The 17,500-nt window shown below is 45.7% G+C and overlaps 3 protein-coding genes across 5 annotated transcripts in view; 1 reads left to right on the top strand and 2 right to left on the bottom strand.

Moving 5' to 3' along the window:
• ftcdnl1 (formiminotransferase cyclodeaminase N-terminal like 1) overlaps positions 1 to 2,782 on the bottom strand; it is a 3,772-nt gene extending 990 nt beyond the window's left edge. Inside the window, exons 1-5 of the mRNA XM_067252327.1 lie at positions 2,578 to 2,782; positions 1,773 to 1,891; positions 1,436 to 1,531; positions 991 to 1,146; positions 369 to 557 (exon numbers count right to left, since the gene is read on the bottom strand). Of these exons, the coding sequence (XP_067108428.1) occupies positions 369 to 557; positions 991 to 1,146; positions 1,436 to 1,531; positions 1,773 to 1,887 (556 nt within the window). The 5' untranslated portion in view covers positions 1,888 to 1,891; positions 2,578 to 2,782. The remainder of the gene's footprint in view (positions 1 to 368; positions 558 to 990; positions 1,147 to 1,435; positions 1,532 to 1,772; positions 1,892 to 2,577) is intronic.
• A 104-nt stretch (positions 2,783 to 2,886) lies between these two features.
• c2h2orf69 (chromosome 2 C2orf69 homolog) lies at positions 2,887 to 6,377 on the top strand. Its single transcript, XM_067252326.1, has 3 exons — positions 2,887 to 3,402; positions 4,487 to 4,716; positions 4,940 to 6,377. The coding sequence occupies exons 1-3, from the start codon at positions 3,100 to 3,102 to the stop codon at positions 5,409 to 5,411; spliced, it is 1,005 nt and encodes a 334-aa protein (XP_067108427.1). The 5' UTR covers positions 2,887 to 3,099; the 3' UTR covers positions 5,412 to 6,377.
• A 1,050-nt stretch (positions 6,378 to 7,427) lies between these two features.
• stk17b (serine/threonine kinase 17b (apoptosis-inducing)) lies at positions 7,428 to 15,845 on the bottom strand. 3 transcript variants are annotated; one of them, XM_067252323.1, is made up of 8 exons: positions 15,411 to 15,845; positions 14,171 to 14,383; positions 13,164 to 13,302; positions 11,685 to 11,811; positions 11,496 to 11,544; positions 11,077 to 11,256; positions 10,040 to 10,534; positions 7,428 to 9,993 (listed from the first exon to the last, which is right to left on the bottom strand). In XM_067252323.1, the coding sequence occupies exons 1-7, from the start codon at positions 15,527 to 15,529 to the stop codon at positions 10,294 to 10,296; spliced, it is 1,068 nt and encodes a 355-aa protein (XP_067108424.1). In that variant the 5' UTR covers positions 15,530 to 15,845; the 3' UTR covers positions 7,428 to 9,993; positions 10,040 to 10,293. The 3 variants fall into 3 exon arrangements, with proteins under 3 accessions (XP_067108424.1, XP_067108425.1, XP_067108426.1); XM_067252324.1 differs by having other exon boundaries at positions 7,428 to 9,975; XM_067252325.1 differs by having other exon boundaries at positions 7,428 to 9,975; positions 10,082 to 10,534.
• Between the last annotated feature and the right edge of the window lie 1,655 nt (positions 15,846 to 17,500).

Below are 17,500 nucleotides of genomic sequence, written 5' to 3'. Positions count from 1 at the left end.
CATAACGAACCATTGTTGTGTTTACCCAATTTTACCCAATACAAAAACAAATCAAATGAATTTTCTTTTAACCATTCCAATGTGGGGGGTCTGAGACAGCCCGACAGTTAAAAGAAAATGCTTCACTTTGTTTTTGTATGAGGTAAATTTGTCGCAATACGACGGTGGGTCACAATGACTGATGGGTCAGAATGACCCGAAGATAACACAAGGGTTAACGTTTACAGAGGGTGGCTCCCACAACATGAATAGTCAAACCAAACCAGGGTAGCCACATAAACCAGAAAACCAACAATAAGTCTTCAAACTTTTTCCTCGAGGACCTGTACTCTGGGCTGAGTGCTGCAGCATCTAGCCAGCGTGCTGACCTGTGATTCCGTAGCGTGTCTGAGGGCTGGGTCCCAGGTCCGGTCTTACAGCAGCCATGTCAGCGCTCCTCCTGAACCAGCCCATCTCCCTGCGCCTCTGGGCCAGGCCCCGGTTCTGGGGCGCGTCGGCCCAGCCGAACAGGAACACACTGGTCCCTGTGACGCGCCTCGTCAGACTCTCAGCCACCGCTGGTCAGACGACCAGAGAAGGAGGGTTAAGAGTGTATCTTCACACACACAGGGGGGGGATTTGAACCTGCGACTTTTTGATCTGCTGTCAAATTGCTCTACCTCTGATATATTTCCTATTTTAATCCCACACACCAAAACCCCATGTATACAGTGTGTTTGCTGGTTAGTACAAGGCCAGAGTGAATCCCTGGCAGGGGAGAGCAGGAATACACCTTCAACAGCACGTGTTCCATACTGGCATTAATTAGGCAGATTGGAACATTCTCATACATTCACAAACTTCTGCCAGATGTTCAGATGATTTTGTGCACATGTACAAAACATGTGAGTTAATCTTCACTTGATCCTCCAGTTTAATACAAACACATGCAGACAGAAAACACGGCATTAGTACGCGTGCACACACACACACTCACACACACACACACACCTCTTGCCTCCTTGGCACAGCGCTCCACCCCCACCTCCTCTCCCAGGGGGTACAGGGGCACCAGGTCCACTGCCCCCATGCAGGGGTGTGAGCCCGCGTGGGCGCTCACGTCAATCAGCCCGCACGCCCGCTCGCACGCTGACAGGACCGACTCTCCTAAGGCACAGACACACGTCACAACAAGTCACGTTTCAAACCTACAAGTTGACACAATAGCATCACTGGACATGGGAAATGTATGGAACGCAGGTTGTTTTGTTTATTACCTGCAGTAGTCAGTGTAAAACCACTTAATTTAAACTAAATAAGAGTCACTCACGAGTGAATATCCATCTCAGGATGATAAACGACCGCATGCAGCATTTCACAGGTAAGGGTCCAAACAAAGGTACTGTCGTAAGTAAAGTCTGATTGAAATAAAAGTCGTAATTAAAAAATAACTCACTGATGGTGTCGATGGTGGCCACGATGGTGATGACCGATCTGTTGTAGTCGTGATCGTTGAAGATGTTTAAGACGGTGGTTCCCTCTCTTCTCACACCTAACATGACACAATCACAGGACACAAACACACTTAAACACACTCATCTTAATAAACATAACTGAGAAAACAAAAAAAAGACTGATAACATGTTCTGGTTTAGCATTAGGTGATTTCTAAAAAGTATATCAAAACTTAACTGCCAAACTGGGTTTGTAGAACACATCAAGTGACCAACATCAAGTTAGTGGCATGAACCTCCGTTATTAAAGCTGCTGTCATGGTAATGTCATCACCTCACCCTGGCAATCAAAGATGGCCGCCCGGGCGACGGTTTCGACCAGGTCTTTTCTGCGCGCCTCGGACACGTTGAGAAGACAGGCGACCAGATGTTTCCCCAAGGCACTGGGAGCCATCGCCCTGCGACAGACAAGCAAGAAACCGGACATGGGCTGGAGAAGGAGGATCAGTGGGGTTTTCACTCAGGAGTGACCATATTTGGTTTAAATTACGTGTTTTTACACTGAAGTCTGGACAGCTGGCCAGCCAGCCCTGTGGCAGGAAGAGCTTTCCCACCGAGCAGTAAGGGTTGGCTGGGTGTATACTTTAGACACAAAGTAGATTACAACAAAAATTGTGCTATTGTATGACGCACACGTGAATTGTTTTGCATCATTTCATCAGGGTTTGGATGCTGCCATGCTGTTGCTGTTCCCATGCCGAATATAGGATAAGTGATTGTTACACAAACTGTTTCAATGCATACAGCCACTAATGCATACACCGTCATGCTTGCTCGACCACAAGTGCTACATACATTCTGGATATCCGTCAAATGTCATCAGCTGTTATCAAAATTACAATCTGTTCTAATGACTCTGGTGTACTTATATTTTATCTGACATTTTTCAGGCTGAATTATCCATTATGCAAACGTACAATTAGTTAAGTCCAAAGTTCAAACTCGGTTAAGGGCTGATGTAAACACACACTGGCAGTAAGATAAGTTAACTTCTCGATTAATGTCAATGACACATATATTTTGACGAGGATTTTACATCACATTTCTTGTTAGAAAGTGTGTGCCATGAATATACAATACTTGCCTTGTAGACAGTAATCGAACAATAAATGAAACAACTTGACAAGTGAGCCCTCGTGTCCCGTATTCACTTGTTCATGTTGCACAAAACCTGCAAGTAAAATCAGAGCAGGACAACGCAGTGCAATGTGTGTTTCACCAATTTCAGTAAGATGTTCTTCAATAACTACTGTAGTGACGCTCTGAAGAACAGATGATCTTGTTTAGATCTGCTACTGTAGACCTGGATATGTAACAGGACATGCGCAGTGCTGCTGTCAGCTGACTGAACTGTTCCTGGATGAAGAGCGCCACCTGGTGGATTAAACTGTCACAGTCAAAACACAGCGCACATTTACAGGGGAGCTGACAGCAAGCGTGTGCAAATTAGCTAATGCTAGATTTATACTGAAACGCAGAGTAACGAGGAGAACGATAGGGGACGAGAGATCGGTCAGTTTTATTTCATTTTAATATCCTCCGCGACGATGGTGTGTCGCGGAAATGTAATTCAGCGTCTAGACGAGCTAATCCGCGTTTAATACCCATGATAGCTGTGCGTAGAGTCGCAGCGGGCCTTTCTCTGTTAACTATGGCCAATACAATGAGCTCCGTGGCTGGATCCTCATCTTCAGAGCCAGCGGGGATGTTGCTAAACGGATCCCTGGATGCTCATCCAGGGAGCCCGCCCCAACTCCGGCGCCTGGCAGATGTGCCCGGGCACAAACCGGACAGAGTCAACGACCTTCTCCTCCTCAGGCCTCTAGAGGGACTGGCGGCGTGTAGCGCCGACGCAGAGGCCTCCGAGGATGGAAATTCACATGTTGTGTTTTTCCATGGGGATATACAGGTGAGTTATTACACCCGTACTGTAAATTCAATTGCCAGTGTTTTGAAACTTTCTTCAAACGACAGTCACAAGCATGTTACTTTGGACTGAAGCTCGCTAAAACAAGATTATGTAATCCTGGTGGCAAACATCCCACCGAGCCTAATTCAAAACACGGTGTTTATCAAGCCGGAAAATGTGGCCATTGACATGGCCTCAAGTGTGTTGTTACTATAAAGTCCCCCACAAGTTTTCCAAAATAGATCACATCTTTCTATTTACATCCCAACAGTCTACTTTGCAAGGAAGCGTTAATATTCCCATGGTGTCTTAGTATTTCCCAGGGCCTGTTAGTATGCTTGAGATCGTCTCAGCGTGACATTTACGTTGTAAATGAATGGAGTCCTTGTCTTCATCCCCAGCTCCTTTTGGGCGCCCCTCGTCACCTGACTGCATTAAGTGGCGATAAGAGGGCACTGACGCTGGTGAAACTAATTAAGTAGGCCATCCTCCCAAAGGCCTATTTTTAGTCAGATTTTGTCCATTGTCAGTGTTTGGCTAAGCTGCCTGTTGGCTGGCACAGGTACAGACCATACTTAGTAACACACTATGCAGAAGCTTGGTTAGACCCTATCCCCATCTCTCAACAGCCCCAATCAGAAAATATAACATCTTTAGTAAGATATCTCTACTAATGATGGGAAGTTCGGATAATTTTACTGACAGTGTTCTTTGAATCTCATTCAGTAAAATGAGCAAATCCTTTTTAGAGTCATTTGTTCATTCCAACGGGGGGGAGGGGGGGGGGGGGGAGGGAAAAGAAAAATGAAAATGAACTCGCTCTGAGACTAGTCGTTACTCCGGAGTCATACTAATACGAACGACACATCACTAATCTCTACCCTTTCCGCCTCTGCCCCCCCCCCCCCCTCTCTCTCCCTCGTTCTCTCTCTCCCTCGTTCTCTCTCTCCCCCCCTCTCTCTCCCTCGTTCTCTCTCCCTCGTTCTCTCTCTCCCTCGTTCTCTCTCTCCCTCGTTCTCTCTCTCCCCCCCTCTCTCTCTCCCTCGTTCTCTCTCTCCCTCATTCTCTCTCTCCCTCGGTCCAGAACTTCCATCAGGAGATGCTCCTCCAGGAGGAAGCTGCTCCGTGGCAGAGCTGGAGTCTGGAGCGGGTGGCCCTCACCCTGGGGCGCCGCTTCCCCAACCGCTACGTCTGGGTGGTCCGAGCCTCGCGCATGTACCTGCACAAGTTCAGCAGCTACCCCAACTTTGTGGAGAGCAACCTGTTCGGAGCGCCCGAGCACTCCTCAGACTACGGAGCGTTTCAGCACCTCAGGTGTGTCCAGGAGACTAGATGTACACTGAACGCTTTATCAGAATCAGAATAGCCAAGTAAACCAAGATTACACATATAAGGAATTTGCTTTGGTAGGTTTCATCCATAACAATAAACATATTAAGTAGAAATAGATCACCGTTCATCCTTTATATGATTCAGGTATGTGCTTGTATCTTGCTTGTACTTTACTTACATGGCGTTGTCCGTGGTGTAATTTCAGGGCACTGCTGGGCCACGGCATGGAGCAGGCTGGCCTGCCTAACCCGCTCCCCCCTCTAGGGGGCCCCGTGCCCCAGGGTTTCCACCTGGCGCTGGTGGGCTTCAGCAAAGGCTGCGTAGTTCTCAACCAGCTGCTGTACGAGCTGGCGGGGGCCCGGGCCCGGGCGGGGCTGGCTGCGTTCGTGGAGCGCATCTCCGACATGTACTGGCTGGACGGGGGGCACCCCGGGGGCAGCGAGACCTGGGTGACAGAGCAGAGGGCGCTGAGGGAGCTGGCGGCCAGCGGTGTGGCCGTCCACGCCCACGTGACGCCCTACGAGGTGAGGGACCCCATGAGGGCCTGGGTGGGCCGCGAGCACCTCAGGTTCATCAGGACCCTGGAGGAACTGGGAGCTCGGGTTGAGCAGAAGCTGCACTTTGAGGACGAGCCCCCCTCCATCGAGAACCACTTCCGGGTCATCCAGGAGTTCTGAACGGACGCTGCTGGTTGGCTGGAGGGGGTGTCGTGGGTGTGGTCAGCGAGGGGGGGATTCTGGATGCCAAGGCAGCACTCGTCAGGGCTTCAGCTCATCGATCGTTGAACCTGTCGCGCCTGCCTCTCCGATTTCACCTATCGAAGGATAAAGAGGAAATCGATCTCGGCGCAGAACAGTGCAACTCTATCGCTCGTATCCATAAGATATTATCTTACCTCATTTTTCGCTAAGGGCTCAAAGATGCAGGATGTGGAGAAATGCCATCATAGGACTTGCTTTCTTGTAGCACTTAGGTCTAGAGACACTTCCTCTGAGACGGGCCGCCAGGAAACTCCAAGTAATGGAAAACTCAGCTTTAATCTTAAATCCTCGTTAGATCTTAACAAATCAAAAAAAAAATGCATATCGAAAGCTTGTGCTTCTGCTGCCTCCCATGACTGGGATTTTAGTTTATCTGACTCACACACCAACTTTATAGGCAGGAGCTTGGGGAAGGTTTATTGACATTTCATGTGGAGTTTGTCTTTTAGACAAGAGCTTCCTACGTCTTTTAGATATGCACCTTGTGCACTCTGTCCTTACTAATGGCAGTGCTGAATGTTACTTGCACATTGTTATGATATTCAATTGTTTTACCTCAGTGTGTATTATTTGGGGTGAGATCAAGACCATGCCTCAGATCATATCAGACCTAGATAGTGACCATGCCTCAGATCATATCAGACCTAGATAGTGCCCATGCCTCAGATCATATCAGACCTAGATAGTGACCATGCCTCAGATCATATCAGACCTAGATAGTGACCATGCCTCAGATCATATCAGACCTAGATAGTGCCCATGCCTCAGATCATATCAGACCTAGATAGTGACCATGCCTCAGATCATATCAGACCTAGATAGTGACCATGCCTCAGATCATATCAGACCTAGATAGTGTCCTGGGGCAGGATCTGGGGGAGCATGCTTGAGGCCTACAGTATGTAAAGGTGCAGAATGCTTTTCATCCTTCGATCTTAAACAGTAGGTTACAATGTGTACATTCAGAAGGAAAAGAATTGGATGCATTGGGATTTATGGCTGTAATGTTGCAAAAGGGCCTGTAGACTTGCACTATAAAATGCTTGCAGGCGTTCACAAAGCTCGTATGTAGTTTGACCCAGATCCTGCTTTGTCAACAGTCTACATGGTGGGAATGTGCATGGTAAATACATAGCTGTTGTCCCAGAGGGCTGGAGGGTCGGTCCCAGGAACTGTGGTGTTGTACTTCACTCTTCCTGTTCTGAGGTCACATGCTCCATTTTCTCATGAGGGGGACATCCCATAATACATGATTCTTTTCTTAGAAGGGATGCTTCATGCTTTTGTTACAAGTACAAAACTCAGATCCTCCTGCTTTTGTTTTTGAATGTAAATTGATGTTCATGTAATGACATCCGTATTGGCTTTGGTTAGCAGTTGGCATACATGCAGGCTGGAGATGTGTGCATTCCTGTTCAGCCAGGGCGACAGGGCGGCTTTTGCACTACAATGCGAGTGAGGATAAGCGCTCCAATGAATGTAGCTACTTCTGACTTCATATCCACTCCATGTTGTGTAAGTTATGATAAAAAAAACTTCTGCTGTTTCAACAGTTGTTCGTCTGCGGTAGCAAAACATTAAAAGCATTTGCTTGTTCGTGATCGACTGTTTATGTGCGTTTGCTGTTGTGTTTAGTCAACAGTCGACTTGAAGCAATTATAAAAGTTTCAAGAATTTGACAATAAATGGCTAACATGACTGATGAGTTGTAAACACTGCAGCTCATTACTGTGTTGCCATCAACAGCATACTGAGAATGATTTGCAGTGGAAATCTAGCTTACCCAAGCAAGGTGAGTTATGGAGGTCGTCCTCAGGACAGGGGGCGCTGTTCTGTGCCTGGGAAGAACTGCAAAGATTATCGTTATAGAAATTAGACCCAAAATTGAATACATAAAAAGTCTGAAACGCAATAACCACACAACTAAAAAACTTGTTCTATAATCTTTAATGAGCGTTCCAGTTGTCTGTAAAGGACTCCTAAATATTAGCTTGTAGTTGATCAGAATACAAGGATTTATTTTTTTATGAATCATGAAATCATTTCAAATGCAAATCAAACCATATATACATTAAAAGGGTCTAAAAAAACAAACATGAAATAAACATCTCTTTCTAACAGTTATCTGCTTGTGCTTCTGCCTGGTATGAGTTCAACTCAAGCATTGGCCTTCAGCCTCACTACAGGAACATCCCAGCCTCACTACAGGAACATCCCAGCCTCACTACAGGAACATCCCAGCACCTCACAAAAAAACAAACCCCCTAGAGGCCCTTTCCACGACTGGCATCGGAAGAAGCCAGTGGGTCTGGCTGGCCGTCCACCCTGCAGCTCCAACACCTACAGCATAATGAAGCGTTGTTCAAGTAGGGTCCCAGCACTCGCGTCAGCAACGCTCACGTGCGGCACGGACTGGAGCACAGTGCGTCTTTCAACAGAGGGGTGAAGCATCCTTCTGGGGTGACGCAGCGCGGCTCCTGATGCCCTCAGAGTGACGGCATGGTGGAGATTCTGGTCGTGACCAGGGACACCCGGCTCTGAGACAAAGGCCGTTGTTTGTGCCAGGCGGTGACATCTCTGGGGAACCTTGAAGACGACCACAACTAACAGGAACAATGTGGTCTTTGGTTTTGGCACCTCCGAACAAAAGGATGTTGGGCTCCATGCTGGCATCAGAGCCCTCCAGTTTGGTTCTAAATGTCTTCCAAGGCTTTTCTTTCTTTAGGAGTGGGATTTCATTCTCTCTTACTCAAAAAAGGGTGTTCAGCATGAACTAAGAGCACCTCTATTTAAACTTTTGTGCTTGTTCGTCACTAAGACCAACAGTATTTCTCTCAAAACAACTAACCGAACCTTATGTTGGTTCTGTTCAGATCCATCTCCATAACACTTCCATGTTTCATTTTCCTCACTAACACGTTTCACCTCCATAATAAAACCTGTTCAAACTCAATACCAACTTCAAACATCTTCATATCAACGTCCAAAACATCTCTTCACTCCTAAACTCATCCTTAAACACTTTCCAAAACCATTTTGTGATTATTCCTCACCAGACATTTCCTTGCATCTCAACACCAACACTTAAATAAGATTTAGTTGTGAACAGGGCTTAACTCTGTTGAGGTGATCATAACCTACCCGTTACTTAAACCTGTTATACACAAACATACAAACATTGTTTACATCAATATAAACAAACAAAAATCATTCCATTATATAAATATATTGAGAATCATATTAGAATACAAAATATGTAAAAAGTAAATAGAAAGAGGCACATAGAGACTAGAGTGAGACAATTTGCCCTGAGTTGAAAACAGTGAAGGGAAAGGTTGCACAGCTGAATCACAGATACACTATATTCCCAACATATACCTCAAGACTTCCACATATCTCAACGGCCACTGGCCACTTGGAGCGATACTGTAGCTCTTAATGCCATTTGACAGAACGCAAATGAGATGGCTTTGGTGAATGACAGAAAAAGATAATCATGCGTACTTCCCCAGAGACTTGATAGAAAAGCAGACGTCATCTAAAAGCCCCAAAGATCTCACTAGAAGATCAGTGAAAGACATGGAGGATAAATGCTTAGTTGCTGAAGTCACGGCCCTCCCAACATTTCGGGGTAGGACCAAACATGTACTTTTGCGTAAGAGTGGTTTGGGTGTGTGTGCACATGGCAAGGTGAGTCATTTGAACAGCTCTTATGATCCCTGGTTTACAGCTACGGAACCCTAAACCAGAGGAGTGTTTGGTAAACAAGGAATGTAATGTATACCGGTATATCTAGGCAGTTCGCTTGTGTAAAGCCATCAGAAATATTCATGATGTAATTTCACTTTCAAATTGTGGTGTGAGATCTGTGGAAGGAAACACCGTGGACGGAATGTAATTGGCTTTGTGTTGGCCTGGCCTAAAGCCTGAAATGTGCTTTAGTAGGAAGCCCAACACTGGCAATACAAACATTCATTAAATACTATGAGGGCATACTTTCACATCCTTAAAATTACTCAGCTACATTTTTTTTTCTATTTCTCCTAAAATTCTGTTGATCTTATTGCAAGTTAAGCCCTTAACACTATTCTGGGACTAAGGAACACCTACTGTGACATTTCACTAACCAATAGGTGAAGGGTAAAATTTGTTTCTTAGTTTTTTTAAAGTTTACTTTAAAATGCCTTTCAGTGGAAGAGTGGTATTGCATAGATTTCCCTTGAGTTATATAAATATCTGTCATTTTTAGAGGGACAAAAGAAAATCCCACAAAGCAGAGAAAACAATGCACTGGAAATAGAAAGACACTAAAAATACACACTTATCTTAAACACACAGCATTAGTTGAAAACATAAATACCAGAAACACTTAAGCAGTGTTGGATCAATGTTAGATCTCAGTTTTAGCTGGTTATCTTTGGTTTGGCCGGGAACTTCTCTCTCTCTACCTCTCTCTCTCTACCTCTCTCTCTCTACCTCTCTCTCTCTACCTCTCTCTCTTTACCTCTCTCTCTCTACCGCTCTCTTTTTACCTCTCTCTTTACCTCTCTCTCTTTACCTCTCTCTCTTTACCTCTCTCTCTTTACCTCTCTCTCTTTACCTCTCTCTCTCTACCTGTCTCTCCTTCTGCACAATTGAGGGCAGGGTTGAGAACAGGCCTGAAGTGCTGTTGGGTGGGTAGCTGTGGCCACTGGTTTCTGTGGACGTAAAACCATTAAAAGTGTGAAGGGTAGAACGAGGCACCCTGCCACGTCCCCTCTCCCTCTCCCCCTCTCCCCCCCTCCCCCCCCCCTCTCTCTCAGAAGTCCCCTTCCCTGCCGGCGGCGGACGTGTCCTCGTCGAAGCGGAACTTCTTGGCGTGTGCGAACGGCGAGTCCAGGAAGTTCTCCTTGTCCTCGCGGTTCTCGGGCGGGGCTGCCCACTTGACCCCGGAGCTGCGCTCGCGGAACGCTCTGGGCGTGACGGGAGGCTCAGGGCTCATGTACTGCTGCTGCCACAGCCAGGGGTGGGCCATGCAGTCTGCCGCACTGGGACGGTCCCTGGGGGGGGACACCCGTCAGCAACACCACCACTGTCACACTGTACATGTTTAGCTGAACCTGCGACCAATGCCCTACCAGTGAGATCTGAGCTGGGAGTGTGTGTGTGTGTGGGAGTGTGTGTGGGTGTGGGAGTGTGAGAGTGTGTGTGTGAGAGTGTGTGTGTGTGAGAGTGTGTGTGTGTGAGAGTGTGTGTGTGTGAGAGAGTGTTTGTGTGTGTGTGAGTGAGAGTGTGTGAGTGAGAGTGTGTGTGTGAGAGTGTGTGTGTGAGAGTGTGTGTGTGAGAGTGTGTGTGTGAGAGTGTGTGTGTGAGAGTGTGTGTGAGAGTGTGTGTGTGAGAGTGTGTGTGTGAGAGTGTGTGTGTGAGAGTGTGTGTGTGAGAGTGTGTGTGAGAGTGTGTGTGAGAGTGTGTGTGTGTGAGAGTGTGTGTGTGTGTGAGAGTGTGTGTGTGTGTGAGAGTGTGTGTGTGTGTGAGAGTGTGTGTGTGTGAGAGAGTGTGTGTGTGTGAGAGTGTGTGTGTGAGAGTGTGTTTCCAGACTCACTCAGGGGTCTTGACCAGCAGCTGCCGTATGAAGTCCACAGCCAGCTCTGACACCCTGGAGAAGCTGTCCTTGCTGTAGTCCACGTTGACCTGGGACACGTTCAGATACGTCTCCTGCTTGTCGTCCCCCACAAACGGAGACTCGCCCGTCACCAGCATGAAGGCGATCACCCCCACACTCCTGGAAACACACACTCATCTCACATTCACATCGTATTTGTACGGCCCTTTTAACAAGCAGCGTAACAGAGGACTTCATGTACTCTGAAAAAACCTTACCTAAACCCCCCTATTTATTCTGTTAAACCTATTCTATACTATGCTATTCTATTCTATTCCCTTTTATAGAGCATTAATAGGTTGTAAAATATCAAGCATGTGTGAAAATGATGCTATTATCTGATACAACGGAGGACTCACCATAGATCCGTTGCTGTGGTGATGGGTTCATAATTCAGGATCTCTGGTGCTATGGCGACAGATCCGAGAGAGGAAGAGACCAGTTATCACAACATCACCTGCCTCAGGAAGTTCTCAACTTCCTGTAACAAGTCTTATTAAAACACTGCACTGTATAAGAAACAGGAAGTGCTTGTTGCCATGTCTTACCCACGTATTCAGGCGTGCCCAGGATCTCTCTGAGTTCTCCTACCATGCCCAGCCTGCGAGCCAGGCCGAAGTCCACAATCTTGATATCCCCCAGAGGAGACAGGCTGGTCAGCAGGATGTTCTGGGGCTGGGAGACAGACACCAGGGGAGGAGAGGGTGAACGAGGGAGAGCAGAGAACGTACGACCTTCAGATATCAGTCAGTCGTTTTAAATGGTTGAAAAAATGTTTTCGAAAAAAAAAGGAGCCATCTATGATGAGTACTTCATGAGGACTCTACCTGCCTATTCTAATAAAAGTTTTAAAAGGTTGAAACAATATTTTCTAAAAAAAGTTTACCTACGGTGCACTTCCCTGTCCATATAACGTTTTTCACTGGCAGTAAAGCACTGGCCGGTTGCTGGGAAACGACTCTTCAGCTCTTGACTGCTAGCTTAAACAATATTTTTGCATCATCTAGGCTAACTTTAAATATTATCTCATCATTAACGGACGTTTTCAACTCTCTGGCTGTTAAGTGGATAGCTAGCTGTAAAGGAGCGACCGTAACTACACCAGAGCCTTTCTGAAAGGTTTTAAACTAGCGGCCACGCCAAACAGTCGATGCGCTTTTATTCTCAGTCAACTAGAGACTGGGCTACGTGTAAAATCTGGTTACACATTCAGAGACAATAGTATGGCAGGGAAAACTACATATTGGGGAAATCGCTGGTCACTTAGTTGTAAATTCAATTAGCTAACATTAGCCAACTGTTGTTACCTTACAAACTAAAATCCCCCATTCCGCTTTGGCATTCAGTGTCTGTCCTGTTACTAACTCTGTCACGGTCTCTGGGATGAAACTAGGTCAGACAGGGTCTCATGCACAATTGTGAGGTAAACAGGTTTTTTGGCATTGTTTAACTGTAGCCCTGAGCTAAGTAAGGGCTAGCGTTGCTGCCACAGTTAGCAGAGAGCTTAGCCCGGGGGGTGATACGGTGCCTATTTATGCTGCGGCTCTGCCGTACAATAATTTAACGTGAGTGCCGTTTGTGCTTCCAACAGTGAGTTAAATGTGGTCAATCAATGAACACAAAGTTGAACAATTAAGCAATCTTTTGTGTGTGCATGTACCTGTGTGTATGTGTCTTGTGTGTATGTGTCTTGTGTGTATGTGTCTTGTGTGTATGTGTCTTGTGTGTATGTGTCTTGTGTGTATGTGTCTTGTGTGTATGTGTCTTGTGTGTATGTGTCTTGTGTGTATGTGTCTTGTGTGTATGTGTCTTGTGTGTATGTGTCTTGTGTGTATGTGTCTTGTGTGTATGTGTCTTGTGTGTATGTGTCTTGTGTGTATGTGTCTTGTGTGTATGTGTCTTGTGTGTATGTGTCTTGTGTGTATGTGTCTTGTGTGTATGTGTCTTGTGTGTATGTGTCTTGTGTGTATGTGTCTTGTGTGTGTGTGTCTTGTGTGTATGTGTCTTGTGTGTGTGTGTTAGCAGACCTTGAGGTCCAGGTGCACTAGGCTCCTCTGGTGCAGGTGGTGGACTCCCTCCAGGGTCTGTCTGATGAGTCGGGTGATCTGCCCCTCTGGCAGAAGCTCATCAGACACACAGTGGTCAAATATCTCTCCCCCCGCCGCACTGGGAACACACACATCCCACACGTCAGGATTGCAACAATATTAGTATTCTCCCTCACCTCATACCTCAGGGCATTCATAACATATTTTCATATCTTCTCAGCGCAGTGAGATGATATGAATCAGTTCCTCATGACACCATATAGCGTAGAATATCTAGATCAATAGCAGCTCTTTCAAAGCCAAGACTCTTAAGCTTCCAGGGTGGGATTATGCCATACTGAAAACTCAATAGACAAAGACAGGGAGGGTGTAAATATTTCTTTAGAGCACTGGCTCTCTGAATACACAAGTGTGCTAGGGGTGGGGTTGCAAAACAACAGTGTAACTTTGACAACCGCATGTGTGTTCCAGGATTACTCTGAGATCAGCATTGTTTGTTTGGTTTCAGTTCTGTTAAGATCAACGCAATAAATTACCAGAGAAACTGAATTATTCAGGTCAACAATACAAGCTGTTTGCCATACTTAAGATTCAACTCTGAAACAGGTCAGACAACCGCATTACATAATTCAACTCCACAGAGAAATGACTGTCGTGGGTGTTGCTTTCAACTATGAAATTGGAATAGGTGAGGCTTTAGCAGGTTTATCATAATATAGTTATATAGTAACAGGCAATTCGATAAGGATTCCCTTCAGATAAGGAGCTGATTACCGGCAGAGCTGCAGGTATGGGCTATGAAGTCAACCAAGGACCAGAGGCTGGATGGACAGTTATGACTGCTAGACTGGGTGCTTTTTTGACGTTTAACTGGTCTCAACAAACAGGCTGATGATGTATTCATGTAGCAGACGTGAGCGATCCCCACCCCCTATGCTCTCCCCATGATCTGTACCCCCCCCCCCCCACCACCCCAGATGACTCACTACTCCAGCAGCAGCACGATGTCGTGGTCCATCTCGTAGGCAGCGTGGAGGTTGACCACGCGGGGGTTGTGGCGGGCCGCCTCCAGCACGGCCATCTCGTGCACCACCTCCGCCCGGCAGTCACGTCCCCTCCGTCGCTTCCGCAGGAACTTGGCCGCGAACACCTTCCCCGTAGCCTTCTCCACGCAGCGCTTCACCACCGCAAACTTCCCCCTATGACAGGACACACGGGACGGGCTGTCAGCCGACGGAAAGGCTGACTTGCTCCACAGCCACTGTTCCACCTGAATTCTCTGATCCGACACAGCATAGAATAAGGAAGTCTGGTCTCCTAAACCCAGCTGATGCTAGTCAGATGCTTTCAGGTGATATTTGGTGGTAGGAAAGGACAGATGCACTGAAAATGTCAAACTAAGAGTTGAATAGCCTATTCAAACCAGCCTCCAAATTGACTATATTTAAAGAGTTAACAGTTGATGGTAGGTTTAGTGCAAGTAAATTACTTGATAATTAAATGCATCAGCTGGTGAGCAAACACACCCTTGTTTAACATGTTTACACAATCTCCAGCAGAATACATGTCTATGCACATTGGCTTGTGTGTGAGCGGTCCACTGGCAGCCCACGTCACACTTGGCAGCTGACCCTTTATTCACCGTTTACTGAAAATATTGACTGAAAACGTGTGAACAGTCCACTTCCTAAATTTAGCTTGTCACCATCGCATCCTTAAAACACTTTGCAACATCCTGTTTTAGCAATCGTAAACTTAGCCAATATCAAGTGATTTTGACTAATCACAATGACCAATATGCATACTCTAAACACAGCTAACACGGTGCTATTTCCTTTTTCTCAGTAGCTGAGCTGTTTGCAAATACCTTCCTTCAGCACAGCACAAGCAAACCAGAGGTTGCTGTCTGCAATAAGCAAATATGTGACCACTCAACAAACATGGAACCAAACTATTCTTAATAACAGCACTGACTCCTTGTTAACGATGATTCCTACTGACAATGTTTCAACAACATACACATAGGCTACAACAATACAACGTCTACATCGTTCCCTTGACTTTGGAAAAAGTTGTGAGTATGTCTGAGTATGTTTAAAAATACAATAACACGTATAGAAGTTTGATATCTGCCTAACGTAGTTGTACTGTACAATGGTAGGCCACATGGAACCGTACTAAAGACAGCTCCGGCCAGATAAGAACTGTTTAGTTTAGTTGACTCACCTTCCCAACTCGCCGGTTATTTCGTAGACACCCTCCAAAGGCTCCGTACTGATCGGGGTTTGAGTTTCCCACAGCAGTCCTGTGGATCCACTGCGACTGTCAAGCCGCCTCCGAGACATTATTCTAGTACGATTTAAATTTACCGGATTAATTTCAGTTTGATACTTTTACCATTTGCGGAAGTTAAGCATCCGGTGACGTCGGTCTAGCTAACAACTACACACGTAGCTAGCTAGCTAAATTAGCACGAGCTAATTAGCTAGCGCGTTAGACGAAATCATGGAAATTGTAGATGAGGTAGTCGAAAAGAATCCTGTCTAGAGTTAGAATCTAGAATAAAGCAGCTGTAACATCCAAATCTCATATGTGCTGGGAGTGAACCAACATGACCAAACCTTCACAAGTTCTTTAGCTAGCCAACAGCAGCTCCGCCGACCAGAGCAGCAGAGTTTGAACTGACAGCATACAACGCCAACAGTCAGTGCGCATGTGCAGTGGTTTTCCAGCAAATAGTGTTTGTCGATCTCAGTACGCTTATCATTCTAGTGCCAAAGTCCTTTGATTTAGAGATCTGCAGAAAGTACACACGGCTTTCGAGTTTTTTTTATCAACCTTTCGAAAGTTTTTTCCAAAAATATTGTTCCAACCTTTCAAAACTTTTAGTAGAGTATAATAGTAGTCATCATCAAGTACTCATCATGGCAATTTTTTCTTTCCAACTTTTTTTCAAAAATATTTTTTCAACTTTTTGAACCCTTTTTTCTAAAACATTGTTTCAAACTTTCTAGACTTTTTTTCCAAAACTTTTTTTTCTAAAATATTTGAAAAATATTTGCGTGAGAGTTTGAGAAATGGTTGAAATGGGTGAGTCTCACGGCGAATGCGTGAGTAGTACACTTCCCATCTCTGGAGATCTGAAATCACAAACGAGATAATCGGAACATTCAAATGGCTTCAAATGGCTTCAAAACCGCGATCTACCGGAAACCAAAATGTAACAGGACAGTGTTTGATATGTGTAAAAAAAAAAAAAAAAAGTATACAGTCATATCTCATCAATTAAAACTTTCTGTTTGTTGTTGTCTTTTTAATACAATCATTGGGGTGAAATGGAAACATACATACAGGAGCTTTGCATAGAGTGGAGATTCTGATACTGGTATGCCCACGCCCTGCAACTAGTGAAGTGGGAGTAGAAGTAAGGAGCTGTGGCCTCACGAAGGGGTCAGTGGATCTCCGTATTACTGGACAAGTCTTGGTAGCAATTTGAGTAAAAGCCTCAGAATGGAAAATGTCAAATTGGCCGAAAAGCCGAATCATTTTAACCCTGACGCAAAGAGTCGGTGCCCATGCCACAAAGCTGGCCCTCTAAACTTGAGGTGAAAGATCCATGGATGTGACAGAGGTTGAGGATATGTTGTTTGACTGAAATAGAGAGAAATGGTTGTCTATGCAAGCCCCAAACCTTTGGTACATTCGGTGCAAAATATATATATTTGTACACAGAACAGGACATACATGTACAATTACATACAAAGAGAGAGACATACAGGGCCACACACATGATACACAAACAGGTGCTCTCGCTTTCACATGATCAACACAGCACTATTGATTCTCTGTGTATCCAGGTTCTCAATAACCCCTTGACCTCCAGCCTATCTCTGAGACAGGTGGACATGTGTGAAAGTAACAGTAACACTTCACTTGAAGCATGCGGCCATGACACTTTTCATAATACCGCCATGGAGATGCACTTTTCGCTTCTCGCAACTTACCAAGCCATGTTACAACACACACAAGTACATCTAAGTGCCTTTGCCTAGTCACCTCTTCGTAACTATACCGCTAGAACAGCGTGGTGAAAAACCGACATCCTCACCCTTCAAGTAAAGTGCTAACCAAAGTGACATAAAGGTATCCAGCTCCCCCACCCCACTCTTCAAATCGATATCAATATCCTCATGCAAAAAAGCTATTAAGGACAGAGTGTTGCAATATTTCAACATGCAATATCGAGCTATAACACAACACCATCTAGGGGTGGTCTTCAGTACGGCTCACAGAGCTGCCTGATGGACCCCTGCATG

Source organism: Osmerus mordax, chromosome 2 (genome assembly GCF_038355195.1).
Source record: "Osmerus mordax isolate fOsmMor3 chromosome 2, fOsmMor3.pri, whole genome shotgun sequence".
NCBI lineage: Eukaryota > Metazoa > Chordata > Actinopteri > Osmeriformes > Osmeridae > Osmerus > Osmerus mordax.
This window is presented reverse-complemented; position numbering and strand designations above follow the sequence as displayed.